Source organism: Manis pentadactyla, chromosome 7 (genome assembly GCF_030020395.1).
Source record: "Manis pentadactyla isolate mManPen7 chromosome 7, mManPen7.hap1, whole genome shotgun sequence".
NCBI classification, from domain to species: Eukaryota; Metazoa; Chordata; class Mammalia; order Pholidota; family Manidae; genus Manis; species Manis pentadactyla.
In genome coordinates this window covers 148204529-148224860 of record NC_080025.1, presented here as the reverse complement: position 1 = coordinate 148224860, position 20332 = coordinate 148204529, and the positions used below count along the sequence as shown (strand labels likewise).

Genomic DNA, 20332 nt, shown 5'->3' with positions numbered 1-20332 from the left:
ACCGTCTAGTTAATTCATTCTTGGATTGTATATAGAAACAGAATTGGTTTCTCCATACTGAGCAATGCTGCAACCTGCTAAAATTATTTTATTAGTCCTAGTATTATTTTTGTCATGTTATCTATGAAAAAAAAAAGTTTTAACTTTTACTTCTCCAAGTTGGATTTCTTCTACTTCCTCTCTACCTATCGTGTCATTGTACTAGCTAAAAACCCCAGCACAATGGTGAATAAAAATGGCAAAGCAAGTATCTCTGCATTAGGCAGAAAGCACACGGGCTCTCCCCACCCAGGGCGAGGCTCGCCGTGCCTTCTCGTGGGTGCCCTGTCAGACCAGGGAAGTCCCCTTCCACTCAGAGTCTCTTGAGTCTTTGATCCTGAATGGGTGGGGAATGCCCAGATGCTCAGAAGGTTCCAGCGCTTTTTTCTTCCTTTTTTTCATCTTTGGAAATGATTGTATAGGTTTTGTCCTTTATACTACCGATACTGTGTATTACATTAATGCATTTTTAGATGTTAAAACTAACCTTGCATTCATGGGATAAATACCTTTTGGTTTAATCATTTTTATGTGTTGCTGGACTCAGTTTGCTTATATTTTGATGACTTCTGTATCTATAATTTCCTTTTCCTGTGTTATTTTTCTCTGCCTTTGATCTACTTTCTTTGAGGAGAAAAATCCTCTCCTCACTACTCAGCTATAGCTGGAGGTCCTACATGGGAAATGGTTTTACAGCTTAAATATTATTCTAAAAGAAATATTCATTTCAAAATATTTAGAAAAAAAAGAAATACAATGAGGAAAAATCACTTGTAATTTTATTAATTGTAGATGACCATTACCATCTTATAAAGTTTGTGTCTTTAGTATTTCTTGGTTTTAATGAGTAAATCATGCAGTGTATAATATTCCAAGGAAAGGGGAAAGCAGAAATGACTTGTAATCTCATGATCACTTAACATTTCTGCATGTGTCTTACTCAATTTTATTTTTGTAGATATGGGGTCACATGACAAGTACTGGCTTCATATCTCCTGGTTTAAGACTATACTTAAAATTTCCTAAGATACATATAAAATACTTTAAAATGTCCATGCACATAACAAAGATAGGGTTTTTAAAGTACATACTTAAGAATCAGTACTGTTTCTCCGGATGAGAGGAGATGATAAGGTGCATGCCCACCGTCTCCACCCCACTTCCCTAGGGTAGGCACAGCCTGACATGCTTTCTTCCTGGGAGCCATACTCCTCCTGATTTCACCCCAAAATCTCCATGTCCTTTAATAAGCAATTTAACTTCTCGACTTCTCTCATTAAAAAAAAAAAAAGACTACAAAGACAGAAATATACACAAAAATGTTTTGTTGTGCTGTGAAGTTAAATAATTCATACGTATCTAGTACCCTCAAAAATTAACTGGAAGAAGAGTAACAGGTTGGAAATATTTTTTATTTCTAACATTAAATACAATATAAATTATATATCATCACAAACTAGAAAAACAGACTATGATTAAGAAAAACATACCAAAATAACTGATTGTTTAAACGAGATATCTCTTTTCACTGCTCCCAAGTATAATATAATGAGGTTAATTAAAAAAAAAAAAACTTAAAAATATCCAAAAGGATACCAATTCCAACATGAACAATCTCATTATGGCTTTAAATTTGTTACTTCTCTAATGACTTTTTTCTTAATTTATAATTAAAGGAATTACAAACGATCTCTAAATCAGGTGTCATTTCTCTAATGACTAATGTTGAGCATCTATCTATGTGCTTATGTTTATATTCTTTTCGGTTTTTCATTTTCTTGAAGAGCAGAAACTTTTAGGTTTAATTTTACCAAAAAGTAAATCTTTTGATGAGGTCCAATTTTTTATTTTTTTCTTTTCTTTCCAGTTTTTTTTTGGCTAGTACTGTTTTTAAAAGCCAAAGACTGGAAGCAACCCAATGTCCCTAAGCAGAGCCTTAGGAAGTTATGTTGTGAAGATTAAAAAACACAAGATGCAGGATAGTATGTAAGAAGGAGAAAAATTTAAAACTTGCCTTTGTGTATAAGCACATGAAGATACCGAGAGCAGCTGTTACTCATGGTGGGAGAGGCGGTGCGGGGGGGCGGCAGGGTGGACGGCGGCAGACGCGAGAACAGGAAGGGCCTCACTGCGCTGCCCACCACTCTGGGCTCTGCACCATGAGAATGAATGACCTATACAGGGGGGGAACTCTGCAAATATGCGCACCTTGACCGTTTTCAGGAATAAATAACCAGTAGTGGTAACGTACCTGAATAGTTTGTGAAGGACTTCAGGTCCTCTAGACTGATGGGAACCTGGGCCCCAGAAATCAACACCTGAAAAACAAAGTCCAGGTCACGACACGCCAGGCAGACTCAGGAGAGCTTTCATGCAGTGGAACGGCCGAGGCCCTGCGTGTTCACGAGCCACGCACCTGGATTTCCTGCTGGTCGAACATTCGCAGCCACTCCAGATTCACCACGTTGGCCAGGCCCTGCCGGAAAGCCAGGCAGTGTGGGCGGATCTGCCTGTTCAGCCTGTAGTCGGCCACCAGGTGGATATACGCAATCCGATTGGCACTGGTCACAGGGATATCTTTCCCTCCAAATTTTAGTTCAACTACCTGCAAATATTAAAATTAGAGTCTTAAAATTCTCAAGGTATGACTGTTGGGTGAACAAAAGCAAGGAGCAATTAGTTCACAGAAACTCAACTGTTCTGCTTCGTCAGCAAGAGTCCAAGCAAACAGCAGCGCCCAGGCCCGCATGCCAGCCAATAATGACCTAGAGACCACTGGTCCTGGGGTTTGCCCAAGATCATCAGCCATCCAAGACTCAGGGGGGAACATGCAACTTCATTCTAAAAACTTAGACATCACAAAAGGCAGAGATACGAACTAATGATCAACCTAAGTGAGGAGGGATTGGAGAAAAACAGCTGAAGGAATGAAGGCTGTAGTGGAGTGACCCGTTGTGTTTGTCTGCAAAAGCACCATATGCTTCTCTTTGCATCTCCATTGTGTCATTGCCACTGTATTTTAAATATGGTTTAAAGATAACTTTAATAATTAGAGATGACTGATCAGTCTGTTTCTTATGTCTCTGAAGAGAACTGGAAGGAGCGCTTTGCCATCACGTAGGAAGGCTCATGCGGTTTGCAGGTCCAGTGGGGCGGGAAGGCCTCTGGGAGCAGAAAGCCCTGCGGCAGGCCCAGGCACCCAGGCTCCAGCCCCTCCCTCAGGTCAGGTGTGGTCAGACAAGCCATCAGCTCCTGGAGCTGATTTTGTTGTTAGGACGATGGTGGTGCTGGCTTTGTCCTTCTTTGAGCTGTGATGACGTAAACTCATAAAAACAAAGTTGACCGATGTAACACCCAGCAAATGTAAACATGTCAGCCTAATATGCAAGAGTGTACTTTTTAAATTCCTTGTTTACTAGCACTTGAACAAAGAACTGCCTTCTCGAATGCATTTGAATGAGGCCATCTGGGCCACGGATAAAGAAACGTAAGATAAACCAGAAGTGAGCAAAGACAGTCCAGAGCGACCAAGTGAATAAGCACCTGCTGGGGAATTGAGCATGCAGGAGAGGCACCTCAAGCCAGTGGGTGGCGGCAGGAAGGTGCTGGGCGATGGAGGGGGACGAGGGACCACACAGCCAGGGGCTCTCTGCACAGCCTGTAGTTCTCTTGGTGGTTCTTAAGTGCTGAGTGGCACAAGGCTAGCACCACTCTCTGGGCCATGGCACGTTACCCGTTTTCATCCCCGAAGAGAAAGACTACTTTAAAATCTGCTGAGGAGCGTTGCTGAAATCCTGTCTGACGGCTACAAGGTCATTCACCTCATGCTATGAAAGCCATGTGGCCCATCAGACCGGCTTCATTCATTGTCACACAACCAAGGTGATGCCTCATACTTCCCTAATCCTGTTCTTGGGGCTGAGCCACAGGCCTAGGTGGGGGCTCATGCTGGTGCTCTGCTCAAAGGCCACGTTACTGGCCCCCGGAGTGCCTGCTCTTTCCACAGAGCAGACCACCCCTTCCCTGAAGTGGACTATGGGCAGGGTGACAGTGAGGTACTGGCCATCTGGCAGACGAAGGGCCTGTGAAGCTATCCCTTGAAGGACGTCAAAGCCCTGTCACCTTGCCTGATCAGACCGCCATTTGTGATTTAAAGCCATTGCCAGGCTATACCTCAACAACTATGGATGGCTTAGAATCGTGTCAAATCTGGCCTAAGATTTATTTTGAGTGGCACTGAAATCTTTAAGTATGACAGAGCAGTTCTCATAGCAAGAGCAATCTTCTCCGTCACTTCTGAACGTCCATACTGGCTGGCACTGCGGCACACTGGCCGAGCGAACCTCACATGAGCTCACGCAGTCCTCACGGTAACACCTCCCCCTTCTGAAGATGAGGAAGGGTTCCTAGGACTTGCCCAAGTTACACAGCAATGCAGCAAAACCAGGGCTTTACCAGAAGTCATGGGACTCAAGGGCAATGCTTTTCTCCATAATGGAGGGTTATTTACTGTCCCACCTTAAATACTGAGTATTTCCCTCCAGAGGGATGTATGTACAAATTAGTCTAAAATTTCATGTCTGTTCTTAAGTAAGCTAACAAGCAGCTATACTGACTACATTGAAGAAAACAAATTTGAAAGCAACACCATTATTTCACAAGGAAAGTTAATTAACATAATCCACCAACATAATGAAGTATTTGCATATTGCACATCTTTAAATCATATTTTATAAACTTAAACATATGCAGAGGATTTTCAAAATAACTCTTTCTACAGAAATCCATAAGATGCCCCCGCAAATTAGGTGCCTTACCAAGTGGCTTTCTTAATCTTCCAATTAAGACTCTCTGGTATAATTCTTCTTACGCATCATCATCTATAATCCCTTTACTCAGTGGGAATTCCTATGAGTAACTGGAACATCGTACCTTCACCCTTCGGCTTTTAACAGATCCCAGTGTTATCAGCGGTGCTTTAACAGAAGTCTTACATATGCGACATTTCACCATTACCATCTATTTCAGAAGGAAAAACGGGAAGTATCCCCAGAGCTCTGATTCTGGTTTTAAATACTGCCTCCAGGTGGGTGAAGCAAGCGCAGCAAGTGGCTGAACAAATCTTTTTAAAAACGTCTAAGGTGGTAGAGGAGGAGCCCAGATGGCGGCGTGAGTAGAGCAGCGGAAATCTCCTCCCAAAAACATATATATATATATTTGAAAATACAACAAATACAACTATCCCTAAAAGACAGACCAGAGGACACAGGACAACATCCAGACCACATCCGCACCTGAGAGAACCCAGCGCCTCGCGAAGGGGGTGAGATACAAGCCCCGGCCCCGCGGGAGCCGAGCGCCCCTCCCCCCAGCTCCCGGCGGGAGAAGAGCAGGCAGAGCGGGAGGGAGACGGAGCCCAGGACTGCCGAACACCCAGCCCCAGCCATCCGGGCCAGAGCGCAGACACAGTGCCTGCGTGGGGTCCTGGATACTAGGGAAACAGGGCAGCAAGAACGGTAAGCGGGTCCCTGCAGCCGGCACCCCGGGGACAAGGAAAAGTGAGTGCTTTTTGAAAGTCTTAAAGGGACAGGGACCCCACAGCTGGATGGACGCGTCCTGGGACACTTAGCCCAGCAGCTGGGAATCCCGGGGAACTCCGGGCGCCCTAACCCCCTGGGAAGCAGCGCAGTTCCAAGGCCCCTCACGGCGATGAAGAGCTTCCCGCCCATTTCCCCTCCGGTGTGGCGCCGCCATAGCGGAGCAGCAGCCTGAGAGCGGCCATGCCCACAGCAACCATGCGCAGAGCTTCCTTCACAAGGGCCAGGCAAGAATCAGAGACCCCGTCTGCACGGAGCTGCCCAGCACAAGCCGCTAGGGGCTGCCGTGCTCTCAGGAGAGGAGGGCCACAAACTAGCAAGAAGGGACGTTCTCCCAGCCGACATGTGCCAACTATCCATGATTACCTCTATTGCCATGAAAAGGCAGAAGAATTTGATACAGACCAGATTAATCCAGACAGTCTCCCCTGAAAAGGAATCTGGGGAGACAGACCTAACCGATCTCCCTGAAAAAGAATCTAAAATTAAGGTCATAACCATACTGATGGACTTGAAGAGAAACATGCAAGAGCTAAGGAGGGAGAATACAGAAATAAAACAATCTCTGGAAGGATTTAAAAGCACAATGGATGAGATGCAAGAGGCCACTGATGGATTAGAAACCAGAGAACAGGAAGGCATAGAAGCTGACAGAGAGAGAGATAAAAGGATCTCCAGGAATGAAACAATATTAAGAGAACTGTGTGACCAATCCAAAAGGAGCAATATCTGTATTATAGGGGTACAAGAAGAAGAAGAGAGAGAAAAAGGGATAGAAAGTGTATTTGAAGAAATAATTACTGAAAACTTCCCCAAACTGGGGGAGGAAATAGAAGCTCAGACCACAGAAGTACACAGAACTCCCAACAGAAGGGACCCAAAGAGGACAACACCAAGACACATAATAATTAAAATGGCAAAGATCAAGGACAAGGACAGAGTATTAAAGGCAGCCAGAGAGAAAAAAAAGGTCACCTACAAAGGAAAACCCATCAGGTATCATCAGACTTCTCAACAGAAACCTTACAGGCGAGAAGAGAATGGCATGATATATTTAATGCAATGAAACAGAAGGGCCTTGAACCAAGGATACTGTATCCAGCACGATTATCATTTAAATATGAAGGAGGGATTAAACAATTCCCAGACAAGCAAAAGTTGAGGGAATGCCTCCCACAAACCACCTCTACAGGGTATTTTAGAGGGACTGCTCTAGATGGGAGCACTCCTAAGGCTAAACAGATGTCACCAGAGAAAATAAAATCACAGCAAAGAAAGAAGACCAAGCAAATACTAACTAAAGGCAAAAAATAAAATCAACTACCCACAAAAGCAGTTAAAGGAAACACAAAAGAGCACAGAATAAAACAACCAACATACAAATAATGGAGGAGGAGGAATAAGAAGGGAGAGAAATAAAGAATCACCAGACTGTGTTTATAATAGCTCAATAAGCGAGTTAAGTTAGGCAGTAAGATACTAAAGAAGCTAACCTTGAACCTTTAGTAACCACGAATCTAAAGCCTGCAATGGCAATAAGTACATATCTTTCAATAATCATGCTAAATGTAAATGGACTGAATGCACCAATCAAAAGACAAAGAGTAACAGAATGGATAAAAAAACAAGACCCATCTATAAGCTGCTTACAAGAAACTCACCTCAAACCCAAAGACATGCACAGACTAAAAGTCAAGGGATGGAAAAAGATATTTCATGCAAACAAGGAGAAAAAACCAGGTGTTGCAGTACTAGTATCAGACAAAATAGATTTCAAAACAAAGAAAGTAACAAGAGATAAAGAAGGACATTACATAATGATAAAGGGCTCAGTCCAACAAGAGGATATAATAATTATAAATATATATGTAGCCAACACAGGAGCACCAGGATACGTGAAATAAATACTAACAGAATTAAAGGAGAAAATAGAATGCAATGTACTCATTTTAGGCTACTTCAACACATCACTCACTCCAAAGGATAGATCCACCAAAAAGAAAACAAGTAAGGACACAGAACACTGAACAACACACTAGAACAGATGGACCTAACAGACATCTATAGAACTCTACATCCAAAAACAACAGCATACACATTCTTCTCCAGTGCACATGGAACATTCTCCAGAATAGACCACATACTGGGCCACAAAAAAAGCCTCAGTAAATTAAAAAAGATTGAAATTCTACCAACCAACTTTTCAGACCACAAAGGTATAAAACTAGAAATAAACTGTACAAAGAAAGTAAAAAGGCCCACAAACACATGGAGGCTTAACAACACGCTCCTAAATAATCAATGGATCCACGACCAAATCAAAACAGAGATCAAGCAATATATGGAAACAAATGACAACAACAACACAAAGCCCCAACTACTGTGGGATGCAGCGAAAGCAATCTTAAGAGGAAAGTATATAGCAAATCAGGCATATTTAAAGAAGGAAGAACAATCCCAAATGAATAGCCTAACATCACAATTATTGAAATTGGAAAAAGAAGAACAAATGAGGCCTAAAGTCAGCAGAAGGAGGGACATAATAATGATCACAGAAGAAATAAACAAAATTGAGAAGAATAAAACAATAGAAAAAAATTAATGAAACCAAGAGCTGGTTCTTTGAGAAAATAAACAAAATAGATAAGCCTCTAGCCAGACTAATCAAGAGAAAAAGAGAATCAACACACATCAACATAATCAGAAACGAGAAAGGCAAAATCATGATGGGCCCCACAGAAATACAAAAATTATTAGAGAACACTATGAAAACCTGTATGCTAACAAGCTGGAAAACCTAGAAGAAATGGACAACTTCCTAGAAAAATACAACCTTCCAAGACTGACCAAGGAAGAAACACAAAATCTAAACAAACCAATTACCAGCAAAGAAATTGAAGTGGTAATCAGAAAACTACCAAAGAACAAAACCCCCGGGGCCAGATGGATTTACCTCGGAATTTTATCAGACATACAGAGAAGACATAATACCCATTCTCCTTAAAGTTTTCCAAAAAATAGAAGAGGAGGGAATACTCCCAAACTCATTCTGTGAAGCCAACATCACCCTAATACCAAAACCAGGCAAAGACCCCACCAAAAAAGAAAACTACAGACCAATATCCCTGATGAACGTAGATGCAAAAATACTCAACAAAATATTTAGCAAACCAAACTCAAAAATACATCAAAAGGATCATACACCATGACCAAGTGGGATTCACCCCAGGGATGCAAGGATGGTATAACATTCGAAAATCCATCAACACCATCCACCACATAAATAAAAAGAAGGACAAAAACCACAGGATCATTTCCGTAGATGCTGAAAAAGCATTCGACAAAATTCAACATCAATTCATGATAAAAACTCTCAGCAAAATGGGTATACAGAGCAAGTACCTCAACATAATAAATGCCATATATGATAAACCCACAGCCAACATTATACTGAACAGTGAGAAGCTGAAAGCTTTTCCTCTAAGATCGGGAAGTAGACAGGGATGCCCACTCTCCCCACTGTTATTTAACATAGTCCTGGAGGTCCTAGCCATGGCAAATAGACAAAACAAAGAAATACAAGGAATCCAGATTGGTAAAGAAGAAGTTAAACTGTCACTATTTGCAGATGACATGATATTGTACATAAAAAACCCTAAAGACTCCACTCCAAAACTACTAGAACTGATATCAGAATACAGCAAAGTTGCAGGATACAAAATTAACACACAGAAATCTGTGGATTTCCTATACACTAACAATGAACTAACAGAAAGAGAAATCAGGAAAACAATTCCATTCACAATTACATCAAAAAGAATAAAATACCTAGGAATAAACCTAACCAAGGAAGTGAAAGACCTATACCCTGAAAACTACAAGTCACTCTTAAGATAAATTAAAGGGAACACTAACAAATGGAAACTCATCCCATGCTCGTGGCTAGGAAGAATTAATATCGTCAAAATGGCCATCCTGCCCAAAGCAATATACAGTTTTGATGCAATCCCTATCAAATTACCAACAGCATTCTTCAACTGGAACAAATAGTTCAAAAATTCATATGGAAACACCAAAGACCCGAATAGCCAAAGCAATCCTGAAAAGGAAGAATAAAGTGGGGGAGATTTTGCTCCCCAACTTCTAGCTCTACTACAAAGCCACAGTAAACAAGAGAATTTGGTACTGGCACAAGAACAGAGCCACAGACCAGTGGAACAGAATAGAGACCCCAGACATTAACCCAAACATATATGGTCAATTAATATACGATAAAGGAGCCATGGACATACAGTGGGGAAATGACAGTCTCTTCAACAGATGGTGCTGGCAAAACTGGACAGCTACATGTAAGAGAATGAAACTGGATCACTGGCTAACCCCATACACAAAAGTAAATTTGAAATGGATCAAAGACCTGAATATAAGTCATGAAACCATAAAACTCTTAGAAAAAAACATAGGCAAATATCTCATGGACATAAACATGAGTGACTTCTTCATGAACACATCTCCCCGGGCAAGGGAAACAAAAGCAAAAATGAACAAGTGGGACTACATCAAGCTGAAAAGCTTCTGTACAGCAAAGGACACCACCAATAGAACAAAAAGGTACCCTACAGTATGGGAGAATATATTCATAATTGACAGATCCGATAAACGCTTGACATGCAAAATATATAAAGAGCTCACACATCTCAACAAACAAAAAGCAAATAATCCAATTAAAAAATGGGCAAAGGAGCTGAACAGACAGTTCTCCAACGAAGAAATTCAGATGGACAACAGACACATGAAAAGATGCTCCACATCGCTAGTCATCAGAGAAATGCAGATTAAAACCACAATGAGATATCACCTCATACCAGTAAGGATCGCCACCATCCAAAAGACAAACAACAAATGTTGGCGAGGTTGCAGAGAAAGGGGAACCCTCCTACACTGCTGGTGGGAATGTAAATTAGTCCAACCATTGTGGAAAGCAGTATGGAGGTTCCTCAAAAAGCTCAAAATAGAAATACCATTTGACCCAGGAATCCCACTTCTAGGAATTTACCCTAAGAATGCAGCAGCCCAGTTTGAAAAAGACAGATGCACCCCTATGTTTATCACGGCACTATTCATAATAGCCAAGAAATGAAAGCAACCTAAGTGTCCACCAGTAGATGAATGGATAAAGATGTGGTACATATACACATGGAATATTATTCAGCCATAAGAAGAAAACAAATCCTACCATTTGCAACAACATGGATGGAGCTAGAGGGTATTATGCTCAGTGAAATAAGCCAGGCGGAGAAAGACAAGTACCAAATGATTTCACTCATCTGTGGAGTATAAGAACAAAGAAAAACTGAAGGAATAAAACAGCAGCAGACTCACAGAACCCAAGAATGGATTAACAGTTACCAAAGGGAAAGGGACTGGGCAGGATGGGTGGGAAGGGAGGGATAAAGGCAGGGAAAAAGAAAGGGGGCCTTATATTAACATATATAATGTGGGGGAACATAAGGAGGGATGTGCAACACAGAGAAGACAAGTAATGACTACACTGATGGACAGTGACTGTAATGGGGATTGTGGGGGGACTTGGCGATGGGGGGAGCCTAGTAAACATAATGTTCTGCATGTAATTGTAGGTTAATGATAACAACAACAACAACAACAACAAAACGTCTAAGGCCCACGTTGTTGAAACTTCATCTCTAAGTATCAAACAAAAGCAACTAAACCAGACGCAGACAACAAACACGGTCTGTTCTCCACGTCCGCACTGATGTCAGTCGCCAAAACGCCTGGAGATCACCAAGCTCTGGAAGAAGCAGGAGGTGGGCGGCATATTCTTTCCTTTATAACCCTTTGGGATTTAACCCACACCTATTTCTGAGGTAGGCGGCTTTAAAGGCTATGAAAGAGACTGAAAACTTGAGTACCATAAAGATGATCATTTAAATAAATACCCAGAAAGGGGAACATGTATAATCTTTGTGTGTGCCTTTTATATTAGTTTTTGAAGACCCCACTGTGGTGTACAAACCATGTGACAGTTCTGGTGTCCAGAGAGAAGGCCAAAGCCAAGACGCCGAACTCTTCATTTTCCTGAGGACCTGTAAGCCCATCCGGCTCGAGCTGTCTCTGAGTTCCGGAACCGCGTGACCCACGGAGCACCCACGCTGGCCCTGGGGCCTGCTGACTTAACAGAGCCAAGGCCTCAGCTTCCTCTGACAGGGCCTCTGAGGGTTTCTTGTCATCCACTTTCCTGTTAGCTCTGAAATGCAGCTGCCAGGCTGTCTTTCTGCCTCATGTTTAGCCTTCCTAAGGCCCAAGGCCGTGAACGGTCTCCACAGACAACAGGAGAAAGCTCGGCCTTCCTATTCCATGTGCCTCCTAGCTGCGGCCGCTTCTAAGCCTGCTCACCTACCCCTCTAGGGCCTAGGCCACGTAGCCCTGCCTGACCTACATGGACTTGAGCACTCCTAACTACTCCTAAACTATACATCTCTTATTCCACAGATCACATCTTCCTCTATTTTTAGAATGTATGTGTTCTTAAAGCTAAAAAAAAACCTCCTGTGCACAGCACAGTGGCCAGTACACTGAGCACTGTGTCTCATGGATGAAGAAATAAAGAGCAGGCATGGTAGATGTGATATAAAATGAACCAAAATCACAGTAACTCAAATGTGTTCAACATATGCATTTACCAAAATAAAATGCCAGAGTGCCCGTGGAGGGTTAGGTTAAGCTTTACACGTGGGGGTGAGTGCATCTTCAGTGGCCGCAGGAGCGCATACAGAGACCCTGCTAACATGCAGTTACTTCGAAGCTGGTGGAACCGGCAACCTGTGCAAACCTGGATCAGAAACCAAGTGACGACAGAGAAATTCAGAGAAATAACTGCCAAGTCTAAAAATAACAGTATTTTTGTAGTTAAAACCCAACCACTAGATTCAGAAGGCATTATCTACCTATTAAGAGTAGCAGAAAAGGTGTTGCTTGACTGTGAAAGAGACATTATTTGTCTGAAAACCAAACAGGTTAGAAAAGCACAGCTGGTTACTTTAAAATCTAATAAAATGAGATATTAATAAATACAACTTGGAAGGTCCTCAGACAATTTGTCTCTGCATCAAAACAAGCTTTGCCAGTTATGGGAGCATGGGACGTATGCGGAAGCGGAGGGCGCAGCATGATGGACTCTGCCCCAGCCCCAGCCTGTCAGCTCACGGCCCCACTGCCTCTTCTCAGTGTCCAAGCCAGCCCCACGGCAGCGACTCCCGCGTGCACATTCACAGCAGGCAAAGGAGAAAAACCCAAGTCACCACCTGAGCAAGGAGATGCGGCGCACCTACAATGGGACGTCGTTGGCCAGAGAAAGGAATGACGCGCTGACACCGGCCACGGGGCACAAAGCCGTCCCAAAGGCGAGTGCTGTGAGATCGCAGGTGCCACAATACCCAGAGAGGCAAATGAACAGAAGGAGGTGTTTGGCGCATCCTGGCCCAGGGTGAGTGACTTGCTCAGGTGCGTGCAGTCTCTACAGGGCAATGAACATGCCCTGAGCTTAGGTTTGGTGACAGTGGCACAGATCTGTGACGTCCAAAGCTGCTTGTATATGTAAAGGGTGGACTTTAGGGTATATGAATGTTATCTCAATAAAGCTGTTATTTAAAACATTATTTTGCTCCTTATGAAAGGATTAAACATAGCAAGACCACCCAAATGGTCAATGAAGGTCAGAAGCAGCAGCCTGGTGCCTGCATTGGAGCAGCAGAGGTGCATCCGAGTGGGCCAGAAAGCGCAAGCATGGGCCACCCCCAGGGCTCCCTGGGACCCAGGGCGAGGATGAAGACATGGCCGAGCCCACGGCCACAAGGGCATAACGCTCTGGGGGTGGGGGCATCAAGAGCGGCGCTGTGTGCCAGGCTCCTGCAAGCCCCGGATTTCTGATGCTGAGCCACTGCGCAACAGCTCCCACCATACAAAGCACAGGTGTTTTCACCGAGAAGGATGCACTGGGCTGTGGACACTCCCCCTCCTCACTTGGGAGTCAAAACGGGGCGTCAGTGCACATGAGGGGCGCCCTCTCACCTGTGCCTCCCCGAGGTCATTGTTGACCACAGTGAAGTTCAGGCCCAGCTCCTCCACATCACCATCATAGCTCTTGAGAAACAGCAGATTTTTGTAGACTTCAGGGTCCAGAGAAGCCAGGTGGTGAATGTCCACATCCGCACTGGTCCCAAGCAGCTTGGAGAGGAAGAAGCCGGCAAAGGGCAGCTCCACCAGCATGTTCTCATAGAGGGCCTGCAACGAGACATCGAGCAATGCTGAGCCCCTCACAGCATTCTTTTCTCACATTTCCTACAATAAAAAGCTATGTGTAATTTGAGATTTAACAGAATCTCAAGAAAGCAGATCCTCTTTCTGCATGAGAACGAGGACGGGGGAAGCTAGTATTTGGTGAGCAAGGGCCACGTGCCAGGCCCCAGCCGGGGCGTTCAGGGCCTGCATTCAGTACATTGAAAAGTCTAGACCAGACTATCAAAGAATTTTAAGGCAGAAATCACGTCATGTCAACACCAAGGGGAGAAAGGCTGGCAAGCGCTGTCTGTGAGGGGCCTCGGGTGCGCCCATTTCCTGTGCCAAGTACTAACGGCTGGGGCCTACAGCAAGGAACCGGCTGTCTCGGTTTTACAGGCAGAAGCCCGAATCAAGGTGACAGCAGGGCCAGGCTCTCTCCGCAGGTTCTGGGAGGGCCCCTGCCCTGTAGCTGTGACCCTCCACCCGCTGCTCTCCACGGAGCTGTCCTCCTGCGTGTCTGCATCTCTCTCTCCCTTCTCTAGAAAGATGCCGGTCACTGTATTTGGGGACCCAGTCAAACCCAGTACGACCTGTCTTGGCTTGATCACATATGCAAAGACTCTTACTTCCAAATAAGGTGAGGTTCACAGGTGGGAAGGGGGACAGTAGTGTCAGGATTTGAGCATCTCTCTCTGGATCTCAAAACCGTCGTGCCAGTAGGTTTCAGTTCCGGGCAAGTTCACTATGGATTCAATGTGACCAAAGAAATGACAGTAGGAAGTTCTTGGGGTGAAAGGTTATGCCCAACTTTATTTTCACAGTGGCAGGTCAATCAGTAGAATCCTGTCCACTTAGAATGAGTCTGCAGGCAGCGTGCTGGTCTCTGCCTCTGGGCCTCTGTACCCGCACAGCCGTCCTCCGGGCCTCTCTTGCCCAGTTGTCCTGCACAGCCGTCCTCTGGGCCTCTGTCTTCAGCGCTGCCACCACTCCAGCCTCTGCTCTGCTCTCCTGCAGCCTTGCAGCCCTGCCACCATGCAGCCCAGAGCACTGGGCAGAACTCTTTATATAGAGTCAATAACGACACATTGCCCACACGTGTGCAGTGAGCTGGCCGACCAGGGCTAGGTGAGGATCCGGGCCACGGGAACTCTCATTCTATCCACACCCACCAAGGCAGGCCACACCATCTTTGTCACCACTCCTCTGCTCTGCCTCTGTGGCACCGAGGTGCACAGACTGTGTGAGGGTGGCCACATGCCGACGCTGGATTTCATCAAGCAGTATCCATCTTAGGTTTTTTTCGACCATCGGCTGGACCTGGCCAAGTGCTGTTCTGACATGAAGACACTGGGTCTTAGGACCCTGAGACCTGTCCAGGTTACAAGTGAGTAGGTGACAAAACTGGTATCGAAACTCAGATTCCCCGATGCCCAGATCAAAGATGTTTTCACTTGAAGTTACTGTCTGAGGACTGCAGTGTGTATTTTTGCATGTATTTATATTAAAAGTAGAACTCAAGGAAGGTAAAATAAAAGGAACAGCTTGCTGAATCATTCTATTTGACTACAGAATGTGTGATGACCACTCAGGGGGAGATGGAACTTACACACATACCCAAGGTGAAAGCTCGCTCATGCCCTTTAGGCAACACGCCCCAAGGGAACCCACATTCAGTTATCCCCACAGGTAGGTCTCACCAGTTCTACAACTTCCCAATTGGAATTATATGGTGTGGATCAAGTGAAGGGCCTGTGGCCAGGATTCTCACCTGGCCCTGGTCGGCTAGCTCACTACACACGTGTGGGCAATACATCGCCATTGACTCTCTATATAAAGTAGTTCAACCCAGTGCTCTGGGCGACATGGTGGCACGGCTGCAAGGTTGCAGGAGAGCAGAGGCTGGAGCAGTGGCAGCACCGAGGGCACAGACTGAGATGGCTGTGGCGGCAGAGGGGCCCAGAGGCAGAGACCGGCTTGCTGCCTGCAGACTCGCTCTGAGTGGATGGGATTTTAGTGATTGCCCTGCCACTGTGGGAATAAAGTTGGATATAACTCTCTCACCCCAAGAATATCTTCCAAGAAGACATATGCTATGTATTCTTTTTTTAAAAATTGATATACTGTCTTATTTTAGTTTCAAGTATACAACACAGTGGTTCAACAGAGGCATGTATTTTTCTTTTTCTTTTGCTATCATTAATATACAATTACATGAGCAACACTGTGGTTACTAGACTCCCCCTATTATCAAGTTCCCATCACACACCCCATTACAGTCACTGTCCATCAGCATAGTAAGATGCTATAGAGTCACTACTTGTCTTCTCTGTGCTATACTGCCTCTCACGTGCCCCCCCCCTACATTATATGTGCTAATCGTAATGCCCCTTTTTCTCCCTTATCCCCCCCTTCCCACCCAGCCTCCCCAGTCTCTTTCCCTTTGGCAACTGTTAGTCCATTCTTGGGTTCTATGAGTCTGCTGCTGTTTTGTTCCTTCAGTTTTTTCTTTGTTCTTATACTCCACAGATGAGTGAAATCATTTGGTACTTGTCTTTCTCCGCCTGGCTTATATCACTGAGCATAATACCCTCCAGCTCCATCCATGTTGTTGCAAATGGTAGGATTTGTTTCTTTCTTATGGCTGAATAGTATTCCATTGTACCACATCTTCTTTATCCATTCATCTACTAATGGACACTTAGGTTGCTTCCATTTCTTGGCTATTGTAAATAGTGCTGCGATAAACACAGGGGCACAGGTCTTTTTGAAACTGGGAAACCTGGGTCAAATGGTATGTCTATTTTGAGCTTTTTGAGGAACCTCCCTACTGCTTTCCACAATGGTTGAACTAGTTTACATTCCCACCAGCAGTGTAGGAGGGTTCCCCTTTCTCCGCATCCTCACCAGCATTTGTTTTCCTACTCTTTTCTATGTTGGCCATTCTAACTGGCATGAGGTGATATCTCATTGTGGTTTTAATATGCATTTCCCTGATAATTAGCGATGTGGAGCATCTTTTCATGTGCCTGTCATCCAAATTTATTCTTTGGAGAATTGTCTGTTCATATCCTCTGCCCATTTTTTAATGGTTATTTGCTTTTTGGGTGTTGAGGCATGTGAATTCTTTATATAGTTGGGATATTAACCCCTTGTTGATATGTCACTTACAAATATATTCTCCCACACTGTAGGATGCCTTTTTATTCTGCTGATGGTGTCCTTTGCTGTACAGAAGCTTTTTAGTGTGATGTAGTCCCATTTGTTCGTTTTTTATTTTGTTTCCCTTGTTTGAGGAGAGGCGTTCAGGAAAAAGTTGCTCATGTTTATATTCAAGAGATTTTTGCCTATGTTTTCTTCTAAGAGTTTTATGGTTTCATGACTTATATTCAGGTCTTTGATCCATTTTGAGTTTACTTTTGTGTATGGGGACAGACAATAATCCAGTTTCATTCTCTTGCATGTAGCTGTCCAGTTTTGCCAACACAGTTGTTGAAGAGACTGTCATTTCCCCATTGTATATCCATGGCTCCTTTATCCTATATTAATTGACTATATATGGTCGGGTTTATATCTGGGCTCTCTAGTCTGTGCCATTGGTCTATGGATCTGTTCTTGTGCCAGTACCAAACTGTCTTGATTACTATGACTTTGCAGTAGAGGTTGAAGTCAGGGAGCATAATACCCCTGGCTTTATGCTTCCCTCTCAGGATTGCTTTGGCTATTTGGGGTCTTTTGTGGTTCCATATGAATTTTTGAAAGATTTGCTCTGGTTCATTGAAGAATGCTGTTGGTATTTTGATAGGCATTGCATTGAATCTGTAGATTGCTTTAGGCAGGATGGGCATTTTGACAATATTAATTCTTCCTATCCATGAACACGGGATGTGTTTCCATTTATTGGCGTCTTCTTTAATTTCTCTCATGAGTGCTTTGTAGTTTTCAAGGTATAGGTCTTTCACTTCCTTGGTTAGGTTTATTCCTAAGTATTTTATTCTTTTTGGTGCAGTTGTGAATGGAATTGTTTTCCTGATTTCTCCTCCTGCTAGTTCTTCGTTAGTGTATAGGAATGCAACAGTGTATTAATTTTGTATCCCGCAACTTTGTTGAATTCAGATATTATATCTAGTAGTTTTGGAGTGGATTCTTAAGGGTTTTTAATGTATAATATCATGTAATCCTCAAACAGGGCAGTTTAACTTCTTTCTTGCCAATCTGGATGCCTTTTACTTCTTTTTGTTGACTGACTGCCGTGGCTAGGACTTCCTGAACTCTGTTGAATAGAAGTGGGGAGAGTGGGCATCCTTGTTTTGTTTCCAGTCTTAAAGGAAAAGCTTTCAGCTTCTCGTTGTTAAATGTTTGTTGATGCATGTATTCTTTTATATCTGTCTTCTTGAGACTCATCAGTCTCACATTTTTCTTGTACTTATTGCTCTCCAGTGTCTTCACCTGGTGATGAACATGAGAGTTTCTAACTTTAGGCAAGGATAAATAACGCTGCTATGAGCAGTCAGTACAAGTTTGTGGACTATGCTCTGGTTTCTCTTTATTAAATACTTCAGAGAAGATCTGACAGTGGAGGTACCGGGTTACATGGTATCCTTAACTGTATCAGACACTGACATACTCTTCCAAAATGTAACAATTTTCCTCCTCATGACCAGCAGTGTAGGAAGGTTCCAACTCTTGTACACCCTCGCCAATTACTAGTATTGTCAGTCTCCCACTAATACAACTGGAGAAAGCACAGAAAAGTTTTTAAACGCCCTGACACAGACACCGGTGCACTGGCTTCTCGCTACAGAAAGCTGGGGACAGTGTGCTGAATGACCCCCTGTAACTCCAGGGGGAAACTCCTGGGGCAAAATATATCTGAAACCGAAACCAGTCAAAGGGAGAAATTAAGTGGGAGAAACCTGTTTATTTCTTACATAGCAATCCTGCGTCTCTCTATATCCTCCTGCATGTCTCTATACCCGGCTGCAGGAGAAGAAGAGGGCTCCACTGAACCTCTCTGTTCCAGATAAGCCCTCATTCACCCTCGAAATCACCTACTGATAAGGGCATGGACTATTTCTCTCCACCCCTTGGAAACACCAATGATATGGAGATGCACTAAGGCCAGGCGAGAGATTCTGAAAATACTGCAATTTTACCTACATCCTCCCCACAGGCCAGCATGCCTCAGAGCCCAGGGGCGTTGCCTGCCAACCCTGTGCCTCCTAAGGACCCCCTCTAGCTAAGAGCAGGAGGCTCTTTGCCTGGGAAACTGAAGAGCTATGTCCCTATGCTTTTACTTCTGATATGAAGACTAATGCCTACCCAATTAATTCAGAAAAGATAGCAAAAAAGGGCTTCTTAATGAGAGACTGAGTAATAAAATGGCAACCAGCACTTAAGTCATCTCCTGATAACATAAAGAGTTGTTTTGAAAAGCCACAGTTTGCTTAAAGTTAAGAATGGTTAATACTATTAACCTGGAGCACTTATAAATACCATTACTTCTAAATGAATGATGACTTCCAAGTCAAGGGGAACATTCTGCCTAAGATGACATGATTGATTCCAGGTGTGGAAGGAAAGCCTCATCTGTACAGTGGACTTTAAAGTAAACTGGAGTGTAAATCATTTGATGCTCAATAGATAAGGTCATTGTTTGCCATTTCTGCATTAGTAACAATAAACCAGTGAAATCTGTTAAATACATCAGAGCTACCTGAATTTTAAACAGAAGTCCCACTGCGACTCATAAAATGTAAATGCATAGGTATAATTTTTTACATGAGGCAGGTTTAAACCTTTAGAGCATTTAATATACAAGCACTAATAAACGATAGCACTAAAAACTATGATTGCATCAGCTAAATGGATTATAAATTAAATTTCCATAATGTATGCAACTGAGATACAAATGTGAGCATAAATCAAGGTATTTTCTAAACACAGGTTAATTATACAACTTCAAAAACCGCCTATCTTTTATGCAAAATAATCCACTTAGCATTTTTCATATTGGCCTCAATCCTCGGCCAGCTGTGCCACACTGGCTCCTGGAAGCGTATCAATAACTATGTGTCGTGGAAAAATAGCAATAGGCATATGGAGAAAACCTGTGATGTATTCTTCAACTGTCTGTCTTTTATGTGTTTATAGCTAGAAATTGTGCCAAAATGATTTGAAATAAAAAGGATTAATTATAGTAGAAGCCTTTTAATATAAGTGAGTGCAGTCGCAATGCAATTAATGCAAATTGTGGCACTATCAGGAGAATAAATGTGAACCACATCACAGGCCATTTCTGTTTGCTGCCAAATAACTTCAGTAATTTACTACATTAAGAATCAATAAAAAAATAATGCTTTTCAAATGCATCTCTATCAATCTTCAGGTAGTTCTAA

General features: G+C 43.3%; 1 protein-coding gene across 1 annotated transcript in view; it reads right to left on the bottom strand.

Moving 5' to 3' along the window:
- The window catches only part of UBE3C (ubiquitin protein ligase E3C), a 130761-nt gene that overhangs the window by 12020 nt on the left and 98409 nt on the right, over positions 1–20332 (bottom strand). Inside the window, exons 19-21 of the mRNA XM_036899701.2 lie at positions 13728–13940; positions 2456–2644; positions 2291–2357 (exon numbers count right to left, since the gene is read on the bottom strand). Coding sequence (XP_036755596.2) covers positions 2291–2357; positions 2456–2644; positions 13728–13940 — 469 coding nt within the window. The remainder of the gene's footprint in view (positions 1–2290; positions 2358–2455; positions 2645–13727; positions 13941–20332) is intronic.